The following is a 13,404-nucleotide window of genomic DNA, read 5'->3' on the forward strand; positions in this document are numbered from 1 at the left end:
GGATAACAGAAGAAAAGAGCTACTTGCTCCAAGAAAGAGGACCCATGTCACTAGGACTTCTCTGCACATCTTTCAAAGCCCGTGTCTCTCTGTGATACTTAAAAAAAAATCAATAAAATTCAATATTGTGCCTTGAGCCACTATGAGGTGGTTTTATGGCACATACACTTGCACTTTCTATTGCATTTCTTTATTAATTTCTTTGTGCCAGAAAGACTATATTCCATGGTAGTTCCCCAATAAACTTTCTATCTGCCTTATTTAATTAAAATAAGTAACTTCGTGGAAAACCACAGGCCACAGAAAGGGAGACACATGCCTTTCATATACAAGCCCCAATAGAAATGTTCTCAGATTCCCAGTTCCGTTCCTACTATTTCTTCTATTATTATTAATGTCAAATATTCATGCAGTATGCTTTTTTCAATTAATAAACCGGCATTGTTCTATTGTTAGATGTCCTAGAGTCTGTTCCGACTCCTAGTAACCCTGTGTAAAACAGAAGGAATAAAGGTCCTGTCCACATCATCATGATTATGATGGTTGACAATTATTGTTACAGCCATGGTTTATTGGCAAAACCAATATCAATGTCATTATTTTGAACATTTTTAAGACTCTAGTTTATATCGAGTTTCACTCCCTGTGTTATACATTTCTATGTTTTGAAAAATTCATAAGATCATGTGTTCATCTTTATAATATTACGTAGAATAATTTCACTGCCCTAGAAGGCCCTATACACTACTTATTTCTTGTTCATCCCTCTTTCCCTAGGCTTTGACAATCACTGAGATTTTTGCTTTCTTTGTAATGTTTAATTTCCAGAAATGACTTATATGTGGAATCAAGTAGTATGTAACTTTTTCAGATTGGATTATTTCACTTAACAGTATGCATTTATCTTCCTTTCTATTAAGTCCTGGTGGAAAGTGATTAAAGCACTCATTTCTCTGAGGGAGCAATATGTGACCATAATCTTCTGAAAGATTTACAAATTTGGACACCCTATGGGGAAACTATTCTGTCTTTCAAGGTCACTTTGAGCCAGAATCTACTCAGTGGCAGTGTTTTTTACTTGCTGCCATGAATACCATCAATATTCCATTGTAAAAGTGTTTATTCATCTATTGGGAAATCTTGGTTGTTGCCAATTTTTGTTATTTATATCATACAAAAGTGGAACATCTTCGCTGAGATGGACTGAAGCAAAGGCTGAAGCACTGGGCTCAAGCTGCGTTCAGTTCTATTGTCCATAAGGTCGCTACGAGTCAAAGCTGTTGACAGCAGCAGCAGCAACATGTACATGTTTTTTATGAAAATACATATTGCAAATCAGCTTCGTTAATACCTAGGATCGTGTCATAGTAAGTCTCTGGTTAGCTTGGTGCACGGTGGTTTAGGCTTTGGGTTGCTAAACTAAAGTGGGTAGCTCAAAGTCACTAGGGCCTTCAAGGGAGAGATCATGCTCTCCGCTCCTTTAAAAGATGTGCGGTCCCAGACCCCTACGGAGCGTTCTACTCTCTCCTCCAGGATCGCTATGATTCAGAATTGATTGAAAGCAGCAGGTATTTGTTTTTATGAGTACCTTAGAAAGGAGGATGGCGAGACTTCATCTTCCTATTCATTTTGGGAATCTTATCAGGAGGGACCAATCCCTAGCAAAGACATTTTACTAGGTTAAGTAGAGGTTTAGGAGGAGGGGTTGGAGGGGAAGAGGAAGCCCATAAATAAGCTACATAGACACAGTGACTATAACAATAAACTCAAACATAGCAACACTTGTGAGGGGTGTATAGGACCAAGAGGCATTTCCTTCGGCTGTACACAGGATCACCATGATTCCGACAAACTCAAGGGCACCTAAAAACAATAACACCAATGGCTTTGTAGGAAGCTGCCATTATATTTTCCAAACTGAATACACCATTTTGCGTTCTCACCAACAGTGAATCTGAGTTACTATTCCTCTATACTCCTATCAGTATTTGCTATGGTCAGTGCTCTGTATGTTAGCTGTTCTGTTAGGTGTTTAGTGAGTGGGATCTAATTGTTTTGATCTGTAATTTTCTAACAACATACAATGCTGAACATCTTTTCATATGTTTATGTTCCATCTGTGTATCTTAATTTGATATACTATATATTGAGATCCTTTCAGCATTTGTATAGTTTATTGTTAAGTTTAGCAGTTCATTGCAACTTTTGGATTTGAGCCCTTTATCAGATATTTATTTTTTCAATTCTCATTCCCTGTCTTTGTCTTGTTAACTTATTCTTTTCTTCAGAGCAAAAAATATTGTTAATTTTTATGAGATCCACTCTATTTTTCCATCTTTGTGGGTTAAATATATTTTTAATAAAAGCAGACACTTAATATGATTTTACTTAGTAAATACAAACTGTCTCCAGTCTGATCTTTAAAAAATCTCTCTCGAAGACCATTTTTTTTAACCTTGCAAGCTACTGCCATCTGTCTTTTACCTTCATCAAGCTTCTCTTGACACCGAGAGTCATCTTCTCCAGCCCATCCACTGGGGAATACATCTTTCATTTACTGAAATTCCTTTGCCAAGTTGTACTTTCAGCACTGAAAGTGAGCCAATGGTGGGTTATAAACTTCATCTTGATAGATGTCCAGTGATAACTTATATGTCAGCATTTATTGACATTTCTGTTTTTGATAGTCTCTTAAATATCACCGGTCCTCTCTGCTGTGGCTCCTTTTTTTTTTTCTTCCTCGTGTCCTCGGGTTTTTTAAATGATATGCTCTCCGTAAATCACCTTGTTTTTTGGAGGGGTTTTCATTTCATCAGATATTGTTCTCAGTCTCCTTTCTACATGGAAAAGCTGTATTTTTTATACTGTATGGATCTTACTTAACCTGGATGGCCGCACCTATTCCTTAATGTTAATATGTCCAAAGGAGAGCTCATCTTCTTCATAGGATCTAGATTCTGTTTCATCCCTTCAAATCTCGATACCACTAGTTGTTGTGATCCCACCACATGATTGTCAAGATTAGAATGTCACTCTCACTCTACTTCTTAGTCTCCTTCCTTAAAGCCAAATATTTCAAAATTTGGCAGCTTCTAACTTAGATATATCCCCACATATGCTTGCTTCGTTTTTTTTAGCACGTTCTATTTCTTTCTCTTTCTCATTATTCCTAATTTTTTTATTGCAGAAAGTGTTCATGAAGCTTCCCTGTTTAATTTTTTTTCTCTAACTCCTTTCTTAACAAGAAAATGATACTGAACATCTTTTTTATTTTCACCATTCTTTTTATAATTAATAAATTCCTGACCTTTGTAACGCCTTCTGCACTGTGACCAATTTTACTTTTCTGTATTTTCTTCCATGATATATCCCGTGTGAAAACCATTTGAGTCATGCCAACATCCAGAGCATGCTGTTTAGATCCCCATTTCTTTCCAAACACTGCATCTATACTCAGGCTACTTCCTTTAGCTTGAAGGTTGTGCCGTTCCTGCTCAATTTCTTAGAAATAGGAAGGTAACTATCATCTTTATCTAAAGTAGGACATACAGTGCATTTACCAAGTACATTTACATAAAGATATTTACCAAGGATTAAGTGTAATTCAGAGATCTCCAATCTTCCAATCCAGTTGACAAAGATGGTCCCTAAAGCCTGCCCCCAACTCCTTACAACCACGGTTTTTCTGTTGTGAGGGGTTGGAGAACTTGGCTGCTGGGAAGCTTTCTGTTAGTTGATGACGGAAGGTCTATGATAGAGTAGTAGTGCATTGGTTAAGTGCTCAGCTGTCAATGTAAAGGTCCATGGTTCAAACCCATCGGCCACTTCAAAGAAAAAATATACAAGAGTTTGTTTTAATAAAAACGACAGCCTTGTAATGATAGAGCTGTTCTACTTTGTCTTTTATAGTCATAATGAGTCAAATCTATTTGATAAGCATAATTGCTAAATGGGTTAGGATGACTGGAAGCTGTTTTTGCATGCTTAACGATGATTATTAATAACTAATAACTATAGTTAATAAAAACTATCCATTAAGCTATCAATGTAGTATTAAGTACATCCTAAAATTAACTACAAAGCAAGCAATAGTTTATTATTCTTTTTCTCACCTCACTACAACTCAAACTAAATTATGCTCACTGACATTGAGTCAATTCTGCCTCATGTTGTTATGAGGGGTCTTTGAATCAGTTACAACTCAAAGGGACCCTTGGGTATCACACAAAGTAACACAGCCCTCTCCTGCTCCTTCCTCATGACTGCAGCTGTTTGAGCCCATGGTTGGCAGGCCCCATGTCAATCTATTTTCTTGAGCATCTTTCTCTTCTCCAATGGTTTTCTACGTGACCAAGCATGATATCCTTTTCCAGAGACTGGTCTCTCATGACAATATATCCAAAGTACATACCTTGCTTGCTTCTAAGGAGTGTTCTTCTTCCAATACTGATTTACTTGTTTTTTTGATAGTCTGTGATACTTTCAATGTCCTACACCAAAATTGTGGTTCAAATGTATGAATTCTTCTTTGGTCTTCTTTACACATTGTCCAACATTCACATGCATATGAGGTGATTGCAAATACCATGGCACAGGTCAGGCATATTTTAGTTTTCAAAGTAATAATCTTGCTCTTCATCACTTTAAAAAGAGCATATACAGCATCTATACCCAATGCACTATGTCCTTGGATTTCTTGATCACTATTTCTATAAGCACTGATCATGGATCCAAAAATAATGAAATTCTAAATAATTTAAATTGTTACCCTATTATTTTGAAGTTATATCTTGGTTCAGTTTGAAGTTTTTTATCTTCCTTACATTGAGCTGTAATTCACACTGAAGGTTGCAATTCTTTAGTGCTTCAAGTCCACCTTGATTCCAACAAGCAAAGTTATATTGTTTACATATTGCTGGCTGTAAATAAACCTTCCTCCAAATGTGATTCCACATTCTACTTCATATAGTCTATTTGAAAATTCTTTGCCCTAGCGGCCATCTAGCTCAGAAGCAACAAAGTCCACATGGAAGAACACACCAGCCTGTGTGATCGAGTGGTCCCAAAGGGATCAGTTACCAGGCATCAAAGAACAAAAAATCATATCATTGACTGCACACCTCCATGATAGGATCGCTGAAGACAAATGGGTGCATAAGCAAATGTGGTGAAGAAAGCTGATGGTGCCCGGCTATCCAAAGAGATAGTGTCTGGGGTCTTAAAGGCTTGAAGGTGAACAAGCGGCCATCTAGCTCAGAAGCAAATAAGCCCACATGGAAGAAGCACACCGGCCAGTGCGATCACGAGGTGCCCAAGGGACCAGGTATAAGGCATCATGCAAAAAAAAAAAAAGATATAAGTATGTGTATGTATGTGTATATATGTGTATATGTATATATGTATGTATATATATATATGTATATATATATCATATTAAATGAAGGGGGAAGTGCAGAGTGGAGACCCAAGGCCCAAGTGTCAACCAATGGAGATCCCCTCATAGAGGGGTTTAGGAGAGGAGATGGGTTAATTAGGGTGTGAGGTAGTATCGATGAAGAACACAGCTTTCCCCCAGATCCTGGATGCTTCCTCCCCCCAACTACCATGATCCGAATTCTACCTTGCAGGGCTGGATAGGACAGAGGCTGTACACTGGTGCATAGGAGGGTTGGAGGTACAGGGAATCCATGGTGGATGATACCTTCAGGACCAAGGGTGTGAGGGACGATCCTGGGAGAGTGGAGGGTGAGTGGGTTGGAAAGGGGGAACTGATTACAAGGAGCCACATGTGACCTCTTCCCTGGGAGAGGGACAGCAGAGAAGGGGGGAAGGGAGACTCCGGATAGGGCAAGATATGACAAAACAACGATGTATAAATTACCAAGGGCATATGAGGGAGGGGGGAATGGGGAGGGAGGGGGGAAAAAAAAGACCTGATGCAAGGGGCTTAAGTGGAGAGCAAATGCCTTGAGAATGATTGGGGCAGGGAATGTATGGATGTGCTTTATACAATTGATGTATGTATATGTATGGATTGTGGTAAGAGTTGTATGAGTCCCTAATAAAATGTAAAAGAAGAAAAGAGAAAAAAATGATTAGGGCAAAGACTGTACAGATGTGCTTTATACAATTGATGTATGTATATGCATGAACTGTGAAAAGAATTGTATGAGCCCCAATAAATTGTTAAAATTTAAGAAAATTCTTTGCCCTGCATATAAATTAGAGACATATTTTGAAATGATACAATGCTAACACAGATACCCTTTCTGATTTTTAAAGAAAGCAGTATTCAGTATTACTTTGTTCTATTCTACTGATCGCCTCCTGGTCCATGAACAAGTTCCATATGGACTCAATGAAATGTTGTGGAATTTCCATTCTTCTCAATGCTACCTGTACTATGTTATGATACACATAGTCAAATGTATTTTGTAGTTAATAAGACACAAGTAAACATAATAAAAATTCTGACAGAGTAGATCTGCTCCTTAGGGTATCTGATACTGTAAATCTTTACAGAGCAGACAGCTTCATCTTTCTGCATAAGAATAATTCATGGGTTTGAACTGCTGACCTTGCAGTATGTAGCTCAACATGTATCCCATACAGCCACCATGGGCCCTTACCTCTCACGTTCACTGCCATCATGTCCATTCAGAATCATCCTCATCTTATAGAGCTGTCATTGTGACTTTCTCAGACTGCAACTCTTTGTGGGAGTAGAAAACCTCATCATCCTTCCAGGGAGCAGTTAGTAGTTTTGAACTGCTGACATTGCTGACAACAGCCCAACACTACCCACTACTCCATGAGAAATCTCGTCCCAGAAATAGCCAAGAACCAACAATCTTCAACCATATGGCCCACAATCTTTTACTCCAGGGACCAATGATAGGAAGAATCTATCTAATTGTGAGGATCCCTGGTGGCACAGTGGTTATGAGTTGGGATACAGTCCTCAAGGTCCACAGCTTGAAACCACCAGCCACTCTTTGGGAGAAGGAGAAGGCTTTGTACTACTGAAATATTTACAATCCCAGAAACTCACAAGTGTGATTCTACCCTATCTTAGAAGGTCATTATGTGTCTGCATTGATTGACTGGCAGTGCGTTTGAGTTTTTAGATCTAGTTATGAAACTTTACTACTTTTCTATGTAGTTGCTCGATTTTTTTTACTTTTATACTATTTTCTCCTATTTAGCTACAACAAAAGGAAAATAAGAGATTATCTGATATTTATTATTCATTTGAAAGGGTTTTATTATTTCTGTTTTGGGTTTTGCCTGTTTATTCTGTCACTTTGACCTCAAATACAAGAGTTGAGAGTTCAACAGTGAGAAATGTAGTTGTTAATTGCATCGATTTTTCTTTAGTTACTTTAGCTTCTTAGTTATTCTCTCAACAGTCCTTTGAAATTAAAGTTAGTTCTCGTGGCATAATAAAGGTAGTACACCTATTGGTCTTCTCTAGTTTTGTACAGTTCTTAGTCCATTGCCTAGAGAATGCTAAGTATTAAATAAAGGACTGCCTTGTGAGTTAGAAGAAAATACTTTTCAGAACTACAACTACGGTAGATGCCAACAATTAGATCCTAGCTCCTAAGGTTGCATATCTTTATCTAAATAAAAATTCTTTCCCAAATTTTTTCATGAAAATAATTTTAAGTTTCTTTCATACAGATATACTTTATATTGAAAATGTATAGTGATAGGTATGTTTTTATATTCCACCTTGTGGGTGGGGCATTTGCCCACAAGTACTATGTATATTCGTGTATGAGCACATTTTTTGTGCTGAAAAACTGGGGTTCGGCTTATACACGTGTCAGTGGTACCCCAGCGAGGTGCAACATCTCGCAGGTGATTGCCGTTCCTCCACTGTTCATTCAAAGCCCTGCTGACACTGCAGGGCTTTGAATGTTTGTTTACTCACATCTAACCAATCAGAGCCGTCCTATGACGTGGACGGCTCCAATTCGCAGAAGCACCATAGTGATTCACTTACACCGGCAGCTGAACTGGTAAAGATGTGTCTGTGGCTGCGCTCAGTCTCTCCCCTCTGGTATCTGTGTTAATTCACATCCTACATTTCCCACCATAGGCTTATACTCGAGTCAGTCACTTTTTCTGGTTTCCCAGGTAATAATTAGGTACCTCAGCTTATATTTGGGTCAGCTTATATTCGAGTATATATGGTGTTGTAGGTTAAAATTTAAGAACAACAGAATAACTTCAGGGTCTCCTTTCAATTGTAATAACAGCATGGTTGCAGTGCAATTCAAACAATAAGAGCAATAAATCTTTAAGGATTTGCCTCCTTAAATTACAGTGTGATGTCTGAATACAAAGCTGAGAATATGGAATCTCAGAATCACCATCTTTTCATTGCTTTACGTGAATCAAAATAAATCAGATTAATTTATGACTTGCTTTTTGCCTAAATACTTAAATGTATAACCCAAATACATTTCTTTTTATACACATCTAAAGTGGTTCCTCAATAAAGCACTCTGTCAGAAAGTATTTGCATGCCTACTGTGTTCTGGTTATTAAGCTATATTTTGGAATCTACTCAATAGCAATTAACATCAATATAAAGAATCAAAAGAAACCAAAATTATTACATAGAGGTTTAAATTATGGGTGCAAGAATAAAAATCATATATTCTAATAGTATTAAACCAAATATCATGGAATGCAAAACTAGGCTATGTTCATTCATTCTATAGGCTGGGGACATGGAAGATGTCCAATATAATAGATGAATGTTTTGGTTGCCGTGTAAGATCTAGAATGAAGAAAAAGATTTGCCTAAAAAGGCAAAAAGCATAGGTTTGTATTTTTTAGAAACCATGAAATGTAGTTTTTTTAAGAGCTATATATTTTATCTTAATCAAAGCATGAGAAAGGAAGTTTTGTCTTAATGAATTGTGAAAAACAGCATAGCAAGTATCCCTGAGAGGCAATATAAGTTAAGGTCATGCATATTTTGTTTAAGCGAAATATTTTCAAAGTGTCACTGTCTACTGATAACATTTGCTTCTACCATCCATCATCTCATAACTAGAATAGATTTTATTTTCCCTTAGCAGTAGGGAAATGAATAACAGATTGGTGATTTTAGATATCTTTCTTACTTACAGCCCGAAGTGAATTCTTTCAACCAAAATATAGATTTGAGAGATGTCAAAAGGTGAAAGGAATTTGTAAAACATTTTGTGATGACATTGAGTATGATTATGGATACTGCATTAAGTGGAGAAATAAGTGCTGCATATAAACCCTGGAAAATAAAACTTCTCTGAGCATCAAACTCTGAAACAAAGGTTCATCGTAACCACTCAAGAATAGGTTTGAAAAAAAGGCATTCATTGTTTAATGTAAATGCATATTTTGAAATTCTTAAGATCACTTTTTAATAAATAAAAATATTTTCAATCTTCCATCTATTCAACAACTGTTTACCTTTGTCTTTCTGATAGATGAGTGGCTCAATAAAGTGAAAGATAATCTAATCAATAAAGTGAAAGACAATCAGATTATACTTATTATCTCATTATTGCCACTGTACTACCCATACCTTTATGTTTCTTTGTGTTACCCATCTTCCTTGATAATCATCTACAGATACTTTATGGCAACTTCAGTTTGAGACTCATGGTTATCATTATATATCCTTGTTTCCACATCAAAATATTTCCTTATGTGTAACTTTCCATGAAAGAAAATATAAGTTCCTCCAATGATGACTTTTCCGAAAAAATTTTTTTTCAAGAAAGTAACCGTCACTGGTACTTTTACTATGACACAAGTATACTGATTTTTTTCTCAGTAGAGCAAATACGTACCTTTGATGGTAGACCAAAAGGATAAAGAACATTGGCTTAAAGAGAATTCTTTTTTTTCATGCCATACTTCACTTAAGATAAATCACACAGGTAGGCTAAGTAATAACTCAGCATAATGCAGTGGTGTTGGAAGACTGGAATGTGGCAGCTTCAATGCTCTGCCCCCAAAGAAGGTATTGTATGAGGGCTTCTTTAATGTAGAGGAAAGAGGATGAACGTAAGACTTGGAGTCTCATAAACTATGGGACATTTTGGGCAGAGAGTTGTAATTAGCTGATGGATTGAGCTATGCTAACTCTAGAAAACTTCCATTTTCAAAAGCCACCGAGAAACCTAACATTTATTTAGCTTTGACTCAGAGGACAACGTAAGAGACATTTGTAGAAGTGATTTCAGTTTTCAGAAACGGTCCCAGTACCTCACAGCTGATATCAATATGCTTCACTTGGGTAATGGCATGATGGGTCTAGCAAAGACCATGCAAATAACACGGACCAACACACGTTTTGGTCCTTCAAATGTTCGACTTGCTTCTGCATATATTTTATCTGCTGATTAAAAAAAAAAGGCACCAGTTTACTCCTATCAGCTCTAGTTTTTGAGATGCAGAACATATGCTGTATGCCACTCTGCACTTGGCTCACCCAGAAATAAAAGACAAAGACATTTGAATGTACTGTGAGCCAGTCTTGGAGGCAGGAAGCACATGCTGGCTTTATTTAAATGATTGTGAGGTGTACTGATTTGTAAACCAGGTTATACTCACATGGTGTCCTTGTGTTTGAACAGTGCAAACTACATGAACTTGGACCTTTCCACAAGAATCACTTCACCTTTATTAGTAATGGAATAGAAGGCAGTTCCAAGTTATTCTCTTAAATGGGAGGCAGGAATAAGAATATTTTGCAATAGTAAGGAGCCTTAATGATGTCGTGGGTTACGTGATTGATGGCTAACTACAAAGTCAGCTATTGAAGCCCACCAGCCTCTCTCGAAAATTATCAGTATCGGTGGTGCCATAAAGATTTACAACCCCCAAAACCCACAGGAGAACCTCCATGCCATGCTTTAGGGTCCTATGAGTCATAACTGTCTGACTAGTAATGAGTTTGGTACAATAAACAGAGCTTCAAATGTTCCCAACCCCAAAATGAGTCCTTCAGAATTCAAAGTCTTTTATTAAAATTAAAATGTCCCAGTCTTGCCATAAGATAACACTTCTCCCTCCATGCACAGAAGCTTTTTTTTTTAAAAAAAGAATTTTTCTTATAAAGAGACATGGAGTCAATCTTACCTCTGAAGCATTTAGCATGTATAATCACTCCCATAATCCTATTGTTATACAGCAACAATTACAACATTTTAAATTTGCTTGCAAGGAGTCCTAGCTGGTTAGTAGTTAGTGCTTGGTGACCAAGAAACCCATGTTATCATAGTAGAGTTACGCTGTCCAGTCGGTTCTGATCCAGTGACCCTGTGTACAGCAGAAGAAAACAATGACAGTGCTGTGTCATCTTCACAATTGCTATGCTTAAGCTCATTGTCACAACTACTGCATCAATCCACTTCATCAAAGAGCTTCCTCTTTTAGCTGTTCCTATTACCTAACTGGGGAGGGGTGGGGTGTCCTTCTCCAGGGACTGGTCTCTCCTGAAAACATTTGCAGAGTAGGTGAGAGGAAGTATCTCCATTCCTGCTTGTAAGGAAAGGTCTGCCTGTACTTCTTTCGACACAGATTTGTTTATCCTTCTGGTGGTCCATGGTCTTTTCAATATTCATCATCAGCACCGTGAGTCAAATGCATTAATTACTCTTTGGTCTTACATTGTCCAACTTGCACATGCAGGTGAAGCAATTGAACATGCCGTGGCTTGGGCTAAATGGACCTTTGTACTTAATGTGACATTTTTGCTCTTCAACACTTGAAGAGGTCTTGCACAGCTGATGTACTCAGTGTACTACAGCCTTTGATTTCTTGGCTGTTACTCCCATGAGAATTGATTTTTTTTTTTATCAAACAAGATGAAATCCTTCAGAACTTCAGTGTTTTCACTGTTTATTGTGTTTATCACTGTTTACCATTACCTTAGAAGCAACAAAGCCCACATGGAAGAAACACACCAGTTAGTGTGGTCATGAGGTAGCGATGGGATCATGTATCCGGCATCAAAGACTCAGAACAAATAATCATATCAATGAGAATGAGGGGGAGGATGGAGTAGAGACCCAAAGCCCATCTGTAGATTATTGAACATCCCCTCACAGAAGGGTCACAAGGAAGAGATGAGTCGTCCAGGATGCAGTATAGCACCAATGAAACATACAACTTTCCTCTAGTTCTTTAATGCTTCTCCCCCTCCACCATCATAACCCCAATTTCACCTTACAAATACAGCTAGACCAGAGCATATACACTGGCACAGATAAGAGCTTGCAACACGGGGAATCCAGAACAGATAAACCCGTCAGGGCCAATTATGAGAGTATTGATATGAGGATGGGAAGGGGAAGGTGGGGGGAGAAAAGGGGAACCGACCATAGTGATCAACATATAAGTCCCCCAAGGGACAAACAACAGAAAAGTAGATGAAAGTAGACAGTGGTCAGTGTAAGACATGAAAAAAATCATATTTTATAAACCGTCAAGTGTTCATGAGGATGGGAGGGAAAAAATGAGGAACTGGTACCAAGGGCTCAAGTAGAAAGAAAATGTTTTGAAAATGATGAAAACAACATATGTACAAATGTGCTTGACACCGTGGATGTATGTATGGATTGTGATAAGAGCTGTAAGGGCCCCAATAAAATTATTTTTTAAAGAATAAAAGAACCAATGTGCATTCCCAGGAAGATGAAGAATATGTCATGACACATAAGCAATTTAGAAAATGTATGTCCATGGCTGCAATCATGCATAAGTCCACTGACTGGTAACTCACTCCCTGCTAGTAAAGTGGCTGACATTCACATGCCCAAGACTTCAAACAGAATCTGAGCTTACCTGTAATCAACCATTAGACCTCTACCTTACCTTCGCTCTCTGTGCATACCTTAATCCTTTGCTCCACTTGAATAACGAGTGCCTTCTCTTCCAACTTAGTGCTGTGCAGATCCAGCCCTACCTTCCTCAGTACATCTCCTTGTCTTTCACTCCAAAGAAATAATTAAAATTTCTTCTTTGACGGGCCTTTCCCTGAATCAGTCAACATCCTTCTTTCTACACTCAGAGACTATAGAAAGCTAATTTGGTTCTTCAAGCACCCCTGAATCTCTCTTCATTCCCATCTCTCTGGTAGATTAGAAGTGAACGAACATATAGCAAATGTGCAGGAAAAGTGAATCTTGGAATTACTGGGAAAGGATATTTTGGAAATAGATTTAATCACAGTTATTACCAATGCTACTCTCATACTTATCTTTCCTTTTTTAATTTAGCTCGATTTCTTATGCGATCTATCAAATTCCACAGGCATGCTTAAGGTACTGACAAGGACAGGGAAAGTCACATTGCAGATTTACCTGATGAGCCACCATCAACCAGAAGTGGAGAGGC

The 13,404-nt window shown here is 37.8% G+C and overlaps 1 protein-coding gene across 1 annotated transcript; it reads left to right on the forward strand.

Annotated features, from left to right (window-relative positions):
* The first annotated feature begins 8,336 nt into the window (after nucleotides 1–8,336).
* LOC142452481 (beta-defensin 110-like) lies at nucleotides 8,337–9,283 on the forward strand. Its single transcript, XM_075553773.1, has 2 exons — nucleotides 8,337–8,397; nucleotides 9,147–9,283. The coding sequence occupies exons 1-2, from the start codon at nucleotides 8,337–8,339 to the stop codon at nucleotides 9,281–9,283; spliced, it is 198 nt and encodes a 65-aa protein (XP_075409888.1).
* The last annotated feature ends 4,121 nt before the right edge of the window (nucleotides 9,284–13,404 follow it).

This window comes from Tenrec ecaudatus, chromosome 7 (assembly GCF_050624435.1).
Source record: "Tenrec ecaudatus isolate mTenEca1 chromosome 7, mTenEca1.hap1, whole genome shotgun sequence".
Classification (NCBI taxonomy): Eukaryota; Metazoa; Chordata; class Mammalia; order Afrosoricida; family Tenrecidae; genus Tenrec; species Tenrec ecaudatus.